Source organism: Amyelois transitella, chromosome 12 (assembly GCF_032362555.1).
Source record: "Amyelois transitella isolate CPQ chromosome 12, ilAmyTran1.1, whole genome shotgun sequence".
Classification (NCBI taxonomy): domain Eukaryota; kingdom Metazoa; phylum Arthropoda; class Insecta; order Lepidoptera; family Pyralidae; genus Amyelois; species Amyelois transitella.
Genome location: NC_083515.1, coordinates 11,000,321 through 11,018,728, shown reverse-complemented (window position 1 = coordinate 11,018,728; position 18,408 = coordinate 11,000,321). Strand labels below are relative to the sequence as shown.

The 18,408-nt window shown below is 36.2% G+C and overlaps 1 protein-coding gene across 4 annotated transcripts in view; it reads right to left on the bottom strand.

Annotated features, from left to right (window-relative positions):
* LOC106136354 (epsin-2) overlaps positions 1–17,932 on the bottom strand; it is a 35,748-nt gene extending 17,816 nt beyond the window's left edge. Inside the window, exons 1-4 of one of the 4 annotated variants that reach the window (XM_060947051.1) lie at positions 17,541–17,932; positions 3,749–3,809; positions 1,096–1,185; positions 232–523 (exon numbers count right to left, since the gene is read on the bottom strand). In XM_060947051.1, coding sequence (XP_060803034.1) covers positions 232–523; positions 1,096–1,185 — 382 coding nt within the window. In that variant the 5' untranslated portion in view covers positions 3,749–3,809; positions 17,541–17,932. Of the gene's footprint in view, positions 1–231; positions 524–1,095; positions 1,186–3,748; positions 3,810–17,104; positions 17,431–17,540 lie in introns of those variants that run through there. The other 3 variants (XM_060947052.1, XM_060947049.1, XM_060947050.1) reach the window with 3 other exon arrangements.
* Between the last annotated feature and the right edge of the window lie 476 nt (positions 17,933–18,408).

Genomic DNA, 18,408 nt, shown 5'->3' with positions numbered 1-18,408 from the left:
CCTGTCACTATTTTAATCTCAATTCTATCATTAAGCCAAATAGCTGAACGTGGTCTATCAGTCTTTTCAAGTCTGTTGGCTCTGTCTACCCCGCAAGAGATAACGACGTGACCATATGTATGTATACCATTTCTATAGCTTAAAATAATTCTTAACTCTCTATCCACAACTCTGTCAAATCTCCCACGAGTCCACTTACTACGGTTACCATATTCAACCCACAAAACTCACCCTGGTCCTTCCCCTCCTCCATGTACTGAAAGTCCTTGAGCGTGTGTATCGCGTAAATATTCTCCTTGCACTGCATCGCGACCTTCTCGCTGCCAGTCTTGATCAGATACTCCATCAGCACCAGTGCTTTGTACACGTGCCTCCAGTTCTTGCCGTGGTCGTTCAGCCGCTTCCATATCATCTGCATGATCTCCGTGAACGCCATCACGTTGTAGGTGAGGTCGGCAATCTCCGCCATGAGGGTGCTGGACGGGCCCCATGGGTCGTTGGAGGTCGCCTCGCGCACTTTGACCTGAGAATGAATTTGTCTATTTAGAACGCGACGTGACTCTGTGGCGCAGCGGTAGTATGGTTGTCTGTGACCCGGAGGTCACTAGTTCGAATCTCGGCTGGTTGGAAAACGAACTTTCTCTCACCGGCATAGGTTTTGAATGTTTATCTATATAAGGTTTAATTATAAAATATAGTACCGTTGAGTTAGTATCTCGTAACACAAGTCTCGAACTTACTTCGAGGTTAACTTGATCTGTATAATTTCTCCCGTTTATATTTATTTTAATGTACACTAAACCGATGAACTTGCATGGTGACAATTATGAATGTGGAAGTAGTCTTTGCTTAACCCTCATGGAAAGAGGCGTGATTTTAGGTATAAAAATTAAACTATTACAGAAAACTATGTAACATTTTAATCAGCTAAATCAAATAATCAACTTCTTGCAGGTACAACAAGTGTTCCAGTTGATCCTCGACCCTCGTAGAATTTCGAATTGTACTACTACAGGGACGACCTCTTGGGGGACCCCAGGGGTGTCTATTAGGACCTTCATTTGCCATAAACTTAATAAGTTATTTTTATAATACCTGGGCATCTGAGTAGTTGTGCGCGAGGTTCTTGATGTTTCGCCGCAATCCCGACACGTTCACTTGCATTTCGTCCCGGCCGCGGGGCATCTGTAATTATAGTAAATGAAATGAGACATAAGAATAGAAACAGATTTGATAGGTAAATAAAGTTTGCAAAATCTGGATTTATCTGTAAACCCTTTTCTAAGTTGAGATTGTATCTGAAGGTTACTTATGTAGTGAATTAAAATTTTCTATGAACTTAAAATTGCAACAAGTTGAAATGATTAAATTTGGCGAACACTTGCGAAAGGGGAAATGTTCATAATACGTGACATATGCAAAGTTGAAAGAAAACGGTGCATTGCGGAATACGATGGGAAACGATAACGTCCTATTTAAAAATAACTTTTTTGTGTTTATTTACTAGCTTTATGCCATGACTCCATTAATTTCAATCAACCAACACGTCTATTACAAAGTTTCTGCTCAATCGAATAACCAAAAGTAAATGAAAATCTTAAACAACCAAGGACGAATTAGAATAAAGCATTATAGATATACGGAATGCAGAGTTAGGGACGACAAATACCTTGAAAATGGTGGAGGTCAATCTGTATCGTAAATTTCAAATTCAAGACATATCAGCGATCATAAAAGGCAACATAAAATTTTAAGTTTACAGCTACGTGATAAATAATATATTAAAATAAAGTAAATTACATACCTAGTTACTTTTTAAAATCAGACAAAAATCTTATCAGAGCATGTATTTCCACCAGTGACCTCCAATTTAAAGGAAAATTTAAAGATTGGCAGGTAATTAGATTTACATTAACAGAAAAAGGATAGAGGTCACCACACCACTGGACTACATTGTCAAGACCTTGCTCTTAAATAATAAGAAGATGTTATTAGTAAAACATTTCTAAAGCAGAGTTTAAAAAACACCAAACAAGACACCTACCTATTTAAGAAGAAAACAGCTCGGCACAGTTTAAAAAGCACAGTAAAATATGTTAAATCCGAATATAATACGGCAACTGTATTAAATATTGTTGTGTGACAATAAACTTGAAAGCCCAATGATTATCACTGTCTAGGCGACCATAATATTCTAATAGAAATGCGTGAACGCACGAGAAATTGTGTCATTAGTGTTAATTAACGTGATTAACAAATATTACAATAAAGTAATGCGTGGTAATGCTTTCTGCGCAGGCGCATTAAACAATACAAACTGAGCCTATTATTAACGTACTACATGGACCCCTGAAGCTTAATGACACGAGGGTGCAACTGGGAACACGCCAAGTTGAGAGAGAGAGAGTTACCTACAGTTATTTAAATGAGACAGTAAATTCAAGGTTATTTGAGGTAAAGGCCATCATGAGAAAACAGAGTCGATTTAGATGGAACTCGCTCCGTACAATTGCCCTAACCCACTTTGCGGCGATGAGTGGACTCTGTACATATTCCTTGGTAGAACAAGAATAGCAACCAGTAAAATAATGATGATAAGAAGCATAGCCGACTGACATCAGTCTCCATTAACATTTTGACAACATAGGCGTCCTAAGCGAGAGAGCTATAGAAAAAACCGACGGGTGCAACGTCCCGGGCAAAAGTTTTAACACAAAAGACGAGTTCAATCATGAAGATTTTGTCGCCAAGCATGTTATCACTCGGCCCTTTGTTTGTCGCGACAAAGACGATAAAGGCGATGATTTGCAGAACATTTTCGGCCGCGTCTCTATACAAACACATTTCACGTACATACAAAGAGTTTCGGGACAACGTCGGTCCGTTGACGTGTTATTATTGTCCCGGTGTTGATGACCTGCCCCTAACGAAACGGTGTTATAAAACTAAAATTAAATCTCTCACTATTTATAAACTGTGTAAAAATGCCATAATAATGTTGAAATTTGTCAAGTTGCGTTTGACAAGCAACATGTATAAATAAAGAATCTGAACGATTCACCAATGAATAAAAAACAGATACTATCGATTTAAATTTCGCATTAAGGTTCTTTGGCAATTTTGAAATTACCACGATAACGGGAGACAATTTAATTGTATTTGAGATGGAGTTCCTAACTGCTTAACATAATGTATGTATTAGCGCATCTTACAATAATTTTAATGTAGATTAAATTAATGGAAAAATAATTGAACCGGACAAACAAGTTCACGGCCACAAATAAAACACCAATCACGTGGTGGTAAACACAAATGTCGGAATTAAATTAGATGTTAGTTAGTCGTTAAGGCGATTCTTGATCAATTTCATTACAAAAATATAAGACTATAATGTATGGCCTTCACAGAGAGAAAGATGGCACATTCTGTTTTACTTGAGATCAAGTCGACCTTAAGAGCGTTCAAACAGTGAATAAGGAATCCTTCAAATAGTTTTGCTAATATGAGTCCTAGTGAGAGCCATTTGAACTTAACAAATTGAGATTTAATGACCGAATAGCTTGACATCAACGGTGTGTATATAGCTACTTTCTAACTCAAAGTTAACGAAACTGAAGTAAACAAAAATTTTCCAAATGAAATAGATGAAGCCACTTAAAAAGTAAGCAAAAACGACAATGGTGACGACTAATGAGAAAACAATTCGGGGAAACGGAACGTATGGCTTTGTGGGGTTATACGCACTTACTTTGCCGTGCTAAAAGGTGTATTTAGTCAAAAACCAGCCAAGTGCGTATGATGTGCGCCTTCTGTTGACAACACACGCAAATCTGTTAAAAAGACCCATGCATATCGTATAATTATGTTAACTAACAACTTGAAACACAATGGTTATAGACAGGTAACTAGTACTAAGTAGTAAGCACACGTTTACAACAGCTTAGCCGCTATTTCTACAGTTGTTTAGCACATATTGCTGTTGCTGCACAGATCCTAAACATGCTGTTATGTAAAATACATAAGTTATTTAGTTTTAAGTATAAATATTTTAATGGTTGATTTAGTTTTGCAGATTGAACAAATTTTTCTTAAATAATCATATACTTGAGTATATGAATTGGACTATAAAATATGTGATCGGCGAGCATCCAAAAGATTACAAACAAACTAATTATTTTTTACAAGAAAATGTGAAAGATTCAACTGTTTTTACTAAGGACTAAGGGATAGGCTTACAAACTTGGGATTCTTTTTTAGGCGATGGGCTAGCAACCTGTCACTATTTGAATCTCAATTCTATCATTAAGCCAAATAGCTGCACGTGGCCATTCAGTCCTTTCAAGACTGTTGGCTCTGTCTACCCCGCAAGGGATATTGACGTGAACATATGTATGTATGTATATATGTTCAACTGTTTTTAACTGATAATGCATAACATAACAGATTTTTTTTCTTTCATACATATATTTTATAAATTAGAACACATACATACATGATAATCACGTCTATATCCTTTTTTGAGGTAGAAAGAGCCAAAAGATTTGTAAACACTGATAGGCCTCGTTCACCTGTTTGACAGGTTGCTAGCCCTTCGCCTGAAAGAAGAATCCCAAGTTTATAAGCCTATCCCTTAGTCGCCTTTTACGACATCCATGGGAAGGAGATGGTCTTATGTGAGTGGTCCTATTTTTTATTGGTGCCGGGAACCGCACGGCACTAGAGTACACAGACAAAAATAGTTCATTCTGATCCTCGTAGGCAAAATCCTTGAAATCCGGATTTATATGTTTAAAATCCAAACCACAAAGCTACTGCGTTCATGTAAACAAGGCATAGATACTAATAAAATTACGAGTTACTGACGTATCATAATATTTATGCCCATAAAATTACAGCACTAGCATATTCTACAGGACAATAAAGCCGTGCGAATGAATGATGATAGATATGCTAACATCATGTAAATTTTACAAGCAACATAGATGTTGTAGAATTCTAAGCAGTTTGCTACTCAAATTATAAATTAAAAAAAAATAACTAGGCAGAACTAAAAAGTAACGTTAAATCATATAATGCATTCCAAAATTCAAACAGATAATTTTACCACGTCACCCGGCTATCTTCTCATTTTCACTGATGACAATGACACTAATGAGACTGTAGCCAAAATTTAAACTGAAACCTCTGATAATAATTCTCGCAAAAAAAAAACAAAAGCAACCGACTCGCAATCGTAACGCATACGTCTGGGAGACTTGTGGATTAAGAGTGGGGTGGAAGCACTACAAAAGACGCCCGTCTGCGTGGAAAGGGATTGTAGCAGCAAACGTAGTAATTACTGCCTACGTACTACGAGCAGGTATTTTTCATGACACACGCTGGTTTTAACAAATCGTACAGTTCTGTGAACCAGAAAGATCACAAACAAACAACACCATTAACATATTTTAATTATGATTAGAAAAATGTAGCACTATATGAGTCAACACAAGTAAACAGATCTTCTGCAATTATCATATTTATAATAGCCAAATTATAACATGAGCGCCGTGTGGTTCCCGGCACAAAGAGAAAAAAGAATAGGACCACTCCATCTTTCTTTTTTTTTTTCTTTCCCACGGGTGTCGCAATAGGTAGCCTATAGGCCTAAGGGATAGTCTTACAAACTTGAGATTCTTCTTTTTGGCGATGGGCTAGCAACACGCCACCATTTGAATCTCAATTCTATCATCAAGCCAAAAAGCTGAACATGGCCTATCAGTCTTTTCAAGACTGTTGTGTTGGTTCTGTCTACTCTGCAAGGGATGTAGACGTTAAGATATAAGCTCACATCAGACCGTGAAAAATAACACTATAAAATAACACAGACGGCAATATAATTTACAGATTTCAAAAAGACAGGGTTTCACAAAATCGTCCACTCTTCCTTGTTATGTAATAGATTGCAACATGAATCGCAACATCGATCTAGTTTTATTCAGTTCACGCTGTGGTTGTGGTTTTTCTCTCTTGATCATGTGCTACATTTACTTTTAACTCATTAGGGTCTTCAATGTCTTCTATCAAAATGCGAAGCGTAGTTGGCCAATTCACGTGTAATATGCATTGTCTCATCAATTTGTATTTCAATTTCATCATAAAGCCATACAACTGAACGTAGCCTTTCAGTCTTTTCGAGACTGATGGCTCTGTCTACTCCGCAAGGGTCATAAACAGGACTATATGGATGTAATGTAGGAAATTCGATTGCTGCAGTCGCCACAATCTCGTGAGTTACATTTTAGATCTGTGGTGTGATGACCCTTAATAATTAAAATTTATAGTATTTTTTGCCATTGAAAACAATGTAAGCAGGTTTACGGAAAATGAAATCTATGTGTGCTAGCAACAATTATAAATTCAACAACAGAAAATTTATTTTGTTTGCGTGTTTTGTGTGGTAGTTTACACTAATTTAATTCAAAGCAAACCTTCACGTTTTGCTGAAATTTGTAGATATTTTTTAGTAAATAAGTAAACATTTTTTTCATCCGCATGCAGTATGTTTCGTAACACATTATTATTAGATAATTAAATAGCACTTTTGATCACAGCATTATTTCTAGTGTAGTATTAAAAAATTAACGTAGGTTTTCATAGCAGTTCGAAGTTCGAACAAAAAGGTGCAAAGTAAAACCTTCAAGGACATTTTTATCTATATATTGTTAATCTACAGAGTCACCTTCAACGTCAGACTGAAATCCATGAAGAGCGCATCACCCTGAGCCCTGGGGTCATCGTTCCTAGCAATAAAGTTTGATTCCGCACACCTATTACGCAGAGCCGGCTAAAACCACCGCTTTCCAACAGATCAGCACAATCGACCTTAATCCTTTGCGTTAAGGATAATATCAGAAATAACACAGAGTCTATAACTGGTACAGTTATCTCCGTGCAGCTTCAGATCTCTTTATGTGAGATGTTTTTAGTTGGATACCAAACTCAGATTTGCGATTGAACGGTACTTTGATAGTCTGATTGAGTCAGATTTCATTACGAATTTCGAGACATAATGGAGAAAACAACTTTTTGTTTTCTTCTTTATGTCTTTGTTAATTTTAATATGATTAAGTGCGCCGTGTAGTTCCTGGCACCAATATAAAAAAGAATAGGACCACTCCCTCTCTTTCCCATGGATGTCGTAAAAGGCGGCTTAGGGACAGGCTTATATACTTGGGACTCCTCTTTTTGGCGATTGAATAGCAACATGTCACTATCGCTAATAATCTAATCTACTAATACTAATCTCAATTCTATCATTAGGTCAAGCAGCTGAACGTGGCCTTTCATTCTTTTGATGACTGTTTGCTCTGTCTCCCCGCGGGAGATATAGACGTGATAAATGTTATGTCATGATATTAATTTGCCCAAATGTATTGTGAGTCACCGGCCAATATTGATGACGAATTATTCATGATTTCAGATTGACGATAAAATATAATCAACTAAGCTATCGCAGATACTATTAAGGTGACTTATCAACCGGCCAAATGTTGATGTCACAACCTCAAATTACCACTAAATTGGGGATTCGTCCAGCTTTATTAGTTAATTTCAGGGCAAAAAACTCATTTTGGCGAGATTTGAAGTAAAATCTACTGGAATTTGTCCTCCACGGTTTGAAAGACATTGTATCAAATTATACATGATTACTCCGTTAGTACTTTTAAGGTTTTGCGGATAAGATTGCCTTGAAAATACTGATGGTTCGTTAGAAATCATTGGTCATGATAAGCAATGCTGATTGACAAAAAGCGTGTCAGATGTTATAAGAGACGGGAAAATTGTCAACACAAGATATCAAGCTGAAAATTTCAATGAAGAATTGGAAATCAAGTCTGTGTATTAGTATGCATTGTATGATGTAATTTACACAGTTACAGTCCTAACACGAGTAATTAACGAGGTGGATGTGCTGAGGTCAGTCCACGGACGGCTGGTTAATGATGAGGTAACAACACAGTATTGATTAGTTTTGTAATCTTAAAGGCCTTGCTTTGATAAAGAGTACCATTGCTTTAAATAATATTTGCAATTGTAATTAAATGTATCCAATCGAATATGAATGTCAGGTACAACTTCAGAAGGATAAATCATAATAATTTAAGGTTGTTTGTCACTATTTGAATCTCAATTCTATCATTAAGCCAGATAGCTGCACGTGGCCTATCAGCCTTTTCAAGACTGTTGGCTCTGTCTACTCCGCAAGGGATATAGACGTGATAATATGTATGTTTGTTTGTACGTCATCGTCGTATCGTACCGTGTATTTAAGTGGCCGACACTGGTGTTCTTGTTTTTAGGCCCACTATATAGACTTCTGACATGAGTTTACGAGTGTCATCTTGTGTCAGTTTAAAAATGGAACCAAATTTTGTTCTTACAGCAATTGCATATACAAAAGAAGGAAGCCTTTCCAGAATACGCCCGACAAAGAATTTTACTTGCCTTAGAAATCTCAAATTTTTCAGTATTATTTTTGTCTCTTTTCACAGTAGCAGCATCATTTGCACCCAAGCGATGCCGAAGCGGGCCGCTAGAGTTATAACAGTCTGCAATGGGTCAACGCGGCTTATTGTTCCGGCCGATGACACCGTGTGACTGTATGCGTTTCCGGCTAGCGACTGCTGCCTTATAGATTCGACAATCAAGGTCGTCAGATAAATAATCCTTCATTTTGTCCATTTCATCTTTTGATTATGTTTTTTTTGCAGGAGACATAATTATGACCGCATATTGAAGTCTCTGAGGAATCTATGAGGTAAATCTATGAAAGTTGGCCAGTTGTACAAAGTTGTACTAAATTTGGTATAATGATTAAGGATTTTATACGAAATGCATTAAAAATGGAAGATCATTGAACAACCTCTCAAGTTCACACATCAATCATCCGCATTGGTTCATAATGAATCATTTATTCTTCAAATCATACGTTCCGTGCCACGCTTAATGGTAGATAAGTTATCTGTGAAGCAGAACGGAAACATATGTTACGTAGGAGTCAACGGCCTAACGGAACGGTGACTGGTGGTGACCTACCTGCTGGAAAATACTGTGTTGTGTTTGCTTTAGGATCAGATAGTGCTAGATTTCTTTTATTTTCTGATAGCAATCATTCGTATGAAGGCTTTGTTGTCAACTGTAAATACGTAGATAAGTAAGTAAACATTGTCTCTTTCTAGAATTAGATTGAGAATCTCTTTTCTCTTTTCTACTATCCTACGTAGGATGACCTCTCCTCATCATTCGTTCTTTCCATAAACTTCTGATCTCCTTCGTGCTATGTAAATAAATGTGGGACTCTTTGTTGTTTGTTTTGCCTGCTTCTTTTGCCGGTGTTGTGAGCACAGCTCCAGTCCATGTGACCATATCTCTATGAAAACTAAAGAGTGAAAGGCTGTCATGTCGCAATTGCTTTCATCTTCCAACAGACTCTTTAGCACCTCTATCAAAAGAGTCGGTGGATCTATTGCCTCCTTGTAAAGTTCACATCATTTTAATGTCCATTTTATAACATGCGTAGACGATAAAGTTTATTACCATGTCCTACAGCAGTTTTATCTTGCACTGGTTATGCAAATGCATTTTAAACTGTTCATCTACACGCCACGCTTGCTTTGTACACAGCATTACGTAATTACTTCCGGCTCTACGTCTCCATTCTTCATAACATCCAAGACTGTTGTCGTTTCGTTCCACACTTTATCGATTTTTTTCCCTTCCTGTATCTTAAAACGAAAGAGTTTCTTACTATTGACCTAAAATGCGATTTCTATCTACGATTACATAGATAGATAAAATGTTTATTCGACAGTGGTACAGGACACAAAACAAATATAACAATACCAAATCCTTAAAACAAAAGCAAGTAGCAAGTCGAAATATTCATAACTTGGCAATCTTTTTGCACTTGATTTTCAGTTGTCACCATTTGAATTCATCATCGAGTTAAATTCGATTCATCGCGCCTATTAATAATCTTATCTTTATGCCATTTAAAAGACTTATCGAGAAGCTTCTGGCAATTTGTGTAACTTGGGAATTGGAATAATTCAGAAATTTCTAATTAGAGAAAAGTAATCGAGTTTTTCGTTAGATTTTTACTTAACAATCGATGTTTGTTCGTTGTCAAAGACTATGAAATTAAGTCTTAGACTTAGACCTTCCAAAGGCGGCGTCGGTTCAACAGTAAAAATAAATCAGAAAGTCTCTGTTTCATAATTTTTTTTCGGACAGTCAGAAATAAAATACCCGTAATTACTTATTCATTAATTAAGTACTCGTACATTAATTGGCCAAAGTATGCCAGCGAAAGTAGTGAAAAATGATGACTTTCGCTACCTTTATTGGTATGTCTTTATGACGTATGGTATGATCCATTGTTCCAGCTGTGCTTGAGTATTTGCATTGTAAGATGATGTAAGGCAACGATGGAAACGATATGCCTTGGATGGGTCAGTACAGTACTTGTAAAGATTCACGTCTATATCCCTTGCCGGGTAGACAGAGCCATTAGTCTTGAAAGACTGACAGACCACGTTCAGGTGTTATGCTTTATGATAGAATTGAGATTCTAATTGTGACAAATTGCCAGCCCATCGCCTAAAAGAAGAACCCCAAGTTTAAAAGCATATCCCTTACTCGCCTATTACGACATATATGGAAAAGAGATGGAGTGGTCCTACTCTTTTTTTATTCATGCGTGGAACCACACGGCATTTTATTGATCGTGATATTTATAGCACACTTGACAAATTTGACACTTTCCGTCCATAAAAAACACCATAACAGTTGGACCATTAATATCGTTTTACATATTAATTACTACCACGTGGAGCCGTGAGAAATCCTTAGCGAATGAGTCACTAGTTCAATTCCGAGAATACAGATGACTTGGACCAGCAAGCATCCTGGTAATATTGGTCAACAGGACAAAAAAGAATCTTCTTTGTAATAAATAAATAAATCTCAATTCTATCATTAAGTCAAACAGCTCAACGTGGCCTATCAGTCTTTTTAAGACTGTTGGCTCTGTCTACCCCGCAAGGGATATAGACGTGATATTATTATTATTATATATTATTATATATGTAAGCTGATATTATTATTATATGTAAGCTGGAATTTGGTAAAAAAATGGGAAGAAAGTAATGTTATATCAGTCTAACCAACGGATGAAATATTTAGAAGAGAAAAATTGAGAATTCTCCATTTAACTGAGCTAGCTGGCACTTAAATAAGTACGAAATTATAAAACTGAATGATTTTCACCATCAGAATTTGCTATAATATCTAAATTAGTAAACCACTTATAAAAAGATATACAGAATTACATCATCTAGATAAACTGACGTACTGAAACTATGTGGAAATCATTTATAACAGCACCTATGGAAAGCAGTGACTGGAGAACCAAACAGTAAATTAATAAAAGCCATCTGTTGATTTATCACTGAGCCAAAACTACAGAACACGAGTTATCAAAGCAAGCGTACAACTTCGACCTAGAACTTTATCGGAGGGGTTCCATAAATAGTTCATGAGAGTTAACAAATCGATACGCCATGTATTAGGAAATGACCTGCCAAGGTCCGGTCGTGCTTCACCTTCGTTATCGAAACACCTGGAGGTCATGAATTCATGATTCACTTCGTGTATCAGAAGGATCTGAAGATCTTGAAATTCGCTCGATGTGGCACGGCCTATTTCTTGTGTAATGAATGAAGTTGAGTCAGAATCATACTTTTTGGAAAACTATAAAGAACCAAATAAAGTAAAAGGAAAAGATGACCGACTGAAATAACAATTATTAAAACAAAACTAGAATGAACTGCCTGTGTCTATATTCTCAGACAAGTACTGATCGCGAACATTCAAAACTAGAATAAAATGTCTCTTGGATAGGCATGTAATATCTTCGTCTTCATCGTCACTTACCATCAAGTGAGATGGAAGACATATGCCTTATCCAATATTAAATTTAAAAAAAATAGAATCCCGATAAAGGATCAATATGGGGGTGGCTCATCAGGTAAAAGAAAACCAGTATCTGAAAAAACAACAGTAGGTCGTCAAAAAATAACTACGATAGATTAACTCTCGTAGCAAAGAAGAGACGGTACTGACATAATGACGATATAGGCAGCACGTAGTGGGATTTTTGGAAATACCCATAGAATCGTTTCAATAACAATTTCTTATTATAGTTTTCATTTGGCTATAAGATCTCTCAAATTCAAATTCAATTCAACATTTTTATTCATTATTATGTAACATTCCAACATCACTCCATAATTGTCATATCTTTTGATTTCACACAATTGGTTGACGTCAAATCAATTACTTAAAACTAAGTTACTGCCGCTTCCAAAGCGTCAGTGCAGAAGAAGCGGTAACAAACTGTTCTCTAAGACAAACCCATCAGAATTATTCTGTACCTTAATGACGAGACACCGTACCTTACACACCAATTGTTTGAATGTCTGTGTACGTTATTTGTCGTGCTGTTAAAATTTTTCGCGCAAACACTATAACCGGTTTATTTTTTCACCTTACGACTTATAGTATGTGACTATGAATGCATCGATTTGACAAGTGACCTGCAAAGTGGGTGACGATGACGACACGACCTTACACAACATCCGGCCAAGGCGAGCCGGTTTGACGCGAATCTTGTAAGACCAATCCGTGGTTTGAAGACAAGAAGGCGCACCCCAGGCTCCTGTCCAGAAAGGTGAGGATGAAGCCGACAAGGACGGAGAGGGAACCCGGGGTTTGCAGTGAATTTTGTGGACAGTTATGATTGACCCGGTGGGCACCTTACTTTTTACATCGGACGTTTCCACATAATTAGTGCGTAATATTGTCGGCAAAACAGTAATGGTCCTTTTATTACTGCTACGGTGGACGTCATAATAATTTGCTTCAGGATTTTAAGACTGTGCCGTGTGGTTCCCGGCACCAAAATAAAAAAGAATAGGATCACTCCAACTCTTTCCCATGGGTGTCGTAAAAGGGGACTAAGGGATAGGTTTTTTATTTAAACTTGGGATTCTTCTTTTAGGCGAAGGGCTAGCAGCCTGTCATTACTTGAATCTATCATAAAGCCAAACAGCTGAATGTGGCCTATCAGTATCTTCAGGACTGTTGGCTATCTACTCCGCAAGGGACATAGACGTGACTATATGTATCATGATTTTTATCGAGTTTATTATATGCTTTCGGCTATGACTGGACCTGGATGAAGGGTCACAATGGTCTTCTACACAAGACCAGGAGGCGTACCCCCAGTTTTAATTCATAAATTGCTAATTAAACTAATGGAACTCCCTACCTTAATACTCTTATTATAAAAGAGTAACATTTTAAAAATTTATGGAAAGAGAGGAAGAGGATAACCAAGAATAAAATATTTTGGACAAATAAAGCAAAAAGTAAACGTTACAACATACCGGCAAGGAAAAAAATTAACAGTGAAAAGAGTTGAATGGAGAAAGCTCCACCAACTCCGCCGACAAGAGTTAGCTCTTAAATTTAAGAAAAGAACAATTCATAGTAACGTAACGTACGCCATCAATATTTTTATTTTATTTAGTATCTACCCAAGTGCTTATTGCCAAAAAACGGGTTGGAAAAGAGATATCGACTGACAATAAGAATGTTTTTATGTAGAATAGATATTTCTGCGACATATTTTGCTTTTTATCGCAACAAACGCTGATAAAACGAGTTTTTGCGTCCCCAAACAAGTGTAATCACACCGAGTTCATTATCACATTAATCTGACATTATCAAAATAAGCGTGAAATATGTTATTCACCTTTTGGATGACTTTTGCTACAGCAAGCAAACTAATATTTTTTTGTTTGGGATAAAATTAGGAAATAACTGATTTAAGGGCATGCCAAGAGTACCTTAAACTGACGAGCTTGCATGAAAAGAATTATGAATGTGGATGAAGCGAAAAAAATATGCAGGATTCGCGGCAATTGGAAAGATGTAGTCTCTGCCATTTTCTTCCAGAAAAGAGGCGCGATTTTATTTTATATATTATATTATGTATGTATGTACATTACATCTACCTATCAAGCTGCTGCCTATCAGTCTTTGCGAGACAGTTGACTGTCTACCCCCTAAGGGATAAAGACATGATTATATGTACGTATTCAATTATTCATTCCTGTTGGAGATTTGAGATAAAAATTAAGCTTATTGGTATCATTAATTACCTCCTGGCATTGGAAATCTCACTGACGTACCTAATATGAACTACCCGGGACCAAATCAATCATTAACACGAACCAGGAAAATGCATGAAGAAATATCGAAAAGCAATCAGGACATGGCATCCTGGTAAAGGGTCAGGTCAAAAGTACCCGAAACCGCCGAGCTTGCATGAAGAGAGTTATGAATGTGGATGAAGCGAAGGAAGTATGCAGAGATCGTGGCAAGTGGAAAGATGTAGTCTCTGCCTACCCCTCCGGGAAAGAGGCGTGATTTTATGTATGTAATCAGGACATGGTAATATGGTAGTTTTGAAACGAGTTGAATTACAAATGAAAAGTAAAGTTCGCCGTCATACGGTAATATCATATCAACACCGAATTATGAAGTCACGAGACTTACAAGGAAATAATGACCATTTCAGGAAGGCCCTTCGCATTTCCTCCTCAGCGTAAGGTCGCTTTAACAATGTCAAGTTAAAACATAAACTATGAGCAGAATTTACTCAGACCGTCAGTGGTTGAGTGGTTAAAGAATCCTTAGAATGACGTGCCCGTTCCAGAGGTTCAAATCCTACCACCTCCTCGTACTAACGAGTCTCCCTCGAGTTTTATACACTAGTTTGGTAATCGACGCTCTATCGTTGAAAAAAGACATGGTGACGGAATGTAGGTACATACTTATAAGTTCAAATGGTATTTTCATCATGAAAAAAATCGTTGCTGAACTTCTCACCAGATAGGTAAGGATGTAACCAGGACTGACACCAGGATTTAGAGGAAGACAGCGCTGAATAGAATATTTTAACAACAGATTTCTTATAATAGGTTATTTTATACGCCTTAAAATTCATTTTGAAACTAGATTGAGGGGCGATGAGCTCAAATCAAAAGCAATGAGCCACCAAATTGACTTTGTAGCGATGTGGCATTAGTGTTCATAACTGTACTCATGCTATTAGTACTGTCAACTGCACATCAAGTTAGCCCGCACTCCTTGACATGGCAATAAATATATATGGGACAAATTACTTAGATTAAGTTAGCATAAAGTGAGTTCAAGACTTGTGTTATGAGATACTACCGCAATGATACTATATTTTATAATATTGTCAGACCCAATGGTTGACTAGTAGATAATGCTTTTAGCATTAAGTCCGCCAATTGTGCTATACAGTTGTATTTTGTGCAATGACGTTTAAATAAAATAAATAAACATCCAATTCAATGCAATCAGAAAAAGTTCATTTACCATCATACCATGGTCGGGAATTAGGTCTGGGACCTTTTAGTTTAGAGGAGAGAATCCAACAACTACGCCAAACAGGCCATGAACTAGACGCAAATTTGCAGTGAATTTGGGTAAGTTGATGTGCTAGCTGACTGTACAATCAAGGCTACATGAAGAGACATTGTTTGCTATTAAATCTTGTAATTAGTTAAATGTTCTTATTTGTTAAGTACCTATTTAGCTGCAAAATTTAATTAGCTAATTAGTTTATAAGGCACTGGCGAGCTATTTTTAATAGTGAATAAAATAATATAATAGTTTAATAATTTAATGTTGCTTTTATTTCATGATGTTTTAATTAAATGCAATAATCTTTATTTAAATTTATAAATCAAGTTCACTTTGTAAAGCATTGATTCCTTAAATCACACAATTAATATATTAGCATTTTTATTCCATTACAAAGTTTATGATAATATACAGAATATGATAAAATGAATAAATTTTAATAATTTTTTTACAAATTAAAAAAAAGGCAATTAATATCCCAAATAACAGAAGTTACACTGTTTGATAGCCCTAATCTATTACATATATTAATATTAAACTATTTGAAGCAACTTACCGGAAAGTTATGCATTTTGGATACACAGAATGATAGATAACAGAGTAATTCAATTACACTAACAATAATCAGTCGCACAGTGATATCACTGGTGTAAAACTGTGGCAGGGTCATTGTTTTTTTTTGTGATGCAGTAGACCTTCACGGTTCGGTCCTATGATACAAAAAGATTGTTATATTTATGTTGGTGCAGTAACTTTTATGTATATAGGCTTTTCTGAACCATTTTTTACTATAATAAGCCTTTCAGAACTGAATTAAATTACCAGGCATGGAATAGCTCCCCTGACAAAGTTTATTTCACGGATTTGTGTCACATTTGTAGATCTGATAAATAATCTGTATTATTATATGTATATGTTTAATGACTAATTTATTAAGGCCACGTAAGCTAATGACGGTATTGAAATTTAAATAGTGACCGGTTGCTAGCACATCGCCTACCGGAATAATCTCAAGTTTATAGGTTTTATCTTAGCTGACTTTATTACAATCAGCACCATAAAAAAAACTTCTAGGTTTTAAATATATTTTCCTTGATAACTAAAAAAAGGTAATTATGTAGTCACTTTGTGTAAAAATCTGACTCTCAAGATGCAGGATCCGTGGTTAAGGGCTCCAGATTGGTGAGGATGCAACCAGGAAGAAAAAGGGTTAGTTTGTATTGGAAGAAGCCAAATTTGGGGACTCATTTGTTGACAAGTGTGAAGAGTTAAGAGTTATGATTAAAATGTTGTTTTATTGAAGAGGTTTATGTGTATATTAGGCACATCAATTTATTGTAATGGCCACAAGTTGTAACATAGTTTAAAAGATTTGGATTTGCATCCAGTAGAAACAGTAAACAATTTTTTTATACTAGAGCTGGCTGTCAAATAGTCTTAAAAGCAGTCTGCACGAACCATATCACTGTTATCTTCAATGATAACAGATCATGATAACAGCATGGCATTAAAAGTTAAATTAATAAATTATAGCAGGACTTACACAATATTAACTTAAATAGGAACTTGAAGCACTAGAACACTCAAATTGCACTACACGCGGCACCGTATCAAGCACAATTCCTCATGAATAATAGATTGTGATCCAGTCACTGATACCACTATCAAAAAGATAAACTTTATCATATCAAGCTACATTAGCACAAAGAATTTCGAACTAACACGTTGACGTCACAAAACAACCATACAGATTGAGAATAAACACACTACTAAGCAGAGACCAGGAGGCAGCTTAATCACATGCCGCGTACATACGTCAAACTACTACTCATGTTTACTACTGTGGAGAGTTACTCGAAGGCTCTCTTGAATGGGGGTTAAGGCCTACGAATGCCGACATAGCGCATGAACTGCCTCGGTCCAATTATTACTACATGAAAGTTAGTGACAGGCAAATTTTGATGCAATCAAAAACTTACCAAATGACAACGAGACACTACGATTTAATTTTACACTTTTTACAAACTTATTAGCGTAAATTTATGTCACATATTATATTACTTTCGCATCACACAGTATGTTATCACTAGGTAAACTGTAAAATTTTGTTTAATTCCTGTCTAAACAAAACACTTTTTGACGAATTGACAAATCGTGACTGTGATCAACATGTCCTCCAACAACTCATCCGGTCATTTTTTCATTACGGTAAACTGAGCAAAAAAAAATGCAACTAATAAATTTATTCACAACTTAAATATTCAATTCAATTGAATGTACAAAAAGTAAAATAAAAGGCACGATAATAAATTGTGAAATAAAAAAGATGATAAACAATATAATGGTCCTAAACCGGTGACACACGCACGGATGTACGTGTAAAACGGGTGCCTCACTCACGTACTTACTTAAAGTCGAGCGTACTTATTTGAGTATTTATTTCAAACAGAGAGATTCAATGACTTGCCTTTCTCTTTGCCAAAATTACAGGCACAGTACAGGTTATCAGTCTATTTTATTGATGTATCTTTATCAACATGTTCAAGCTTTTGCGTAGATAAAACTTGTGCTTAATTTGTTACATCTTGGGTGACTAGACTTAGTGATCTAGTGGTTGCCAGTCATTTTGTGCGTATGTGTGATAATGATACAAATTAATATATTTGTGTTATCCTTGTCTTAATGCGTTTATATCACCCATAATCTAACCAAAAGCAACAGTCGTTTTTTGACGCGACCGCTCCTATTGTACCTAGGTTACCTATATGTATCAAGTTATGACTCGTGAGTCCTAATGTGACCTCAACTAAGACTGCCCAACGCTGGCTGCACTCCCATTACACTTCT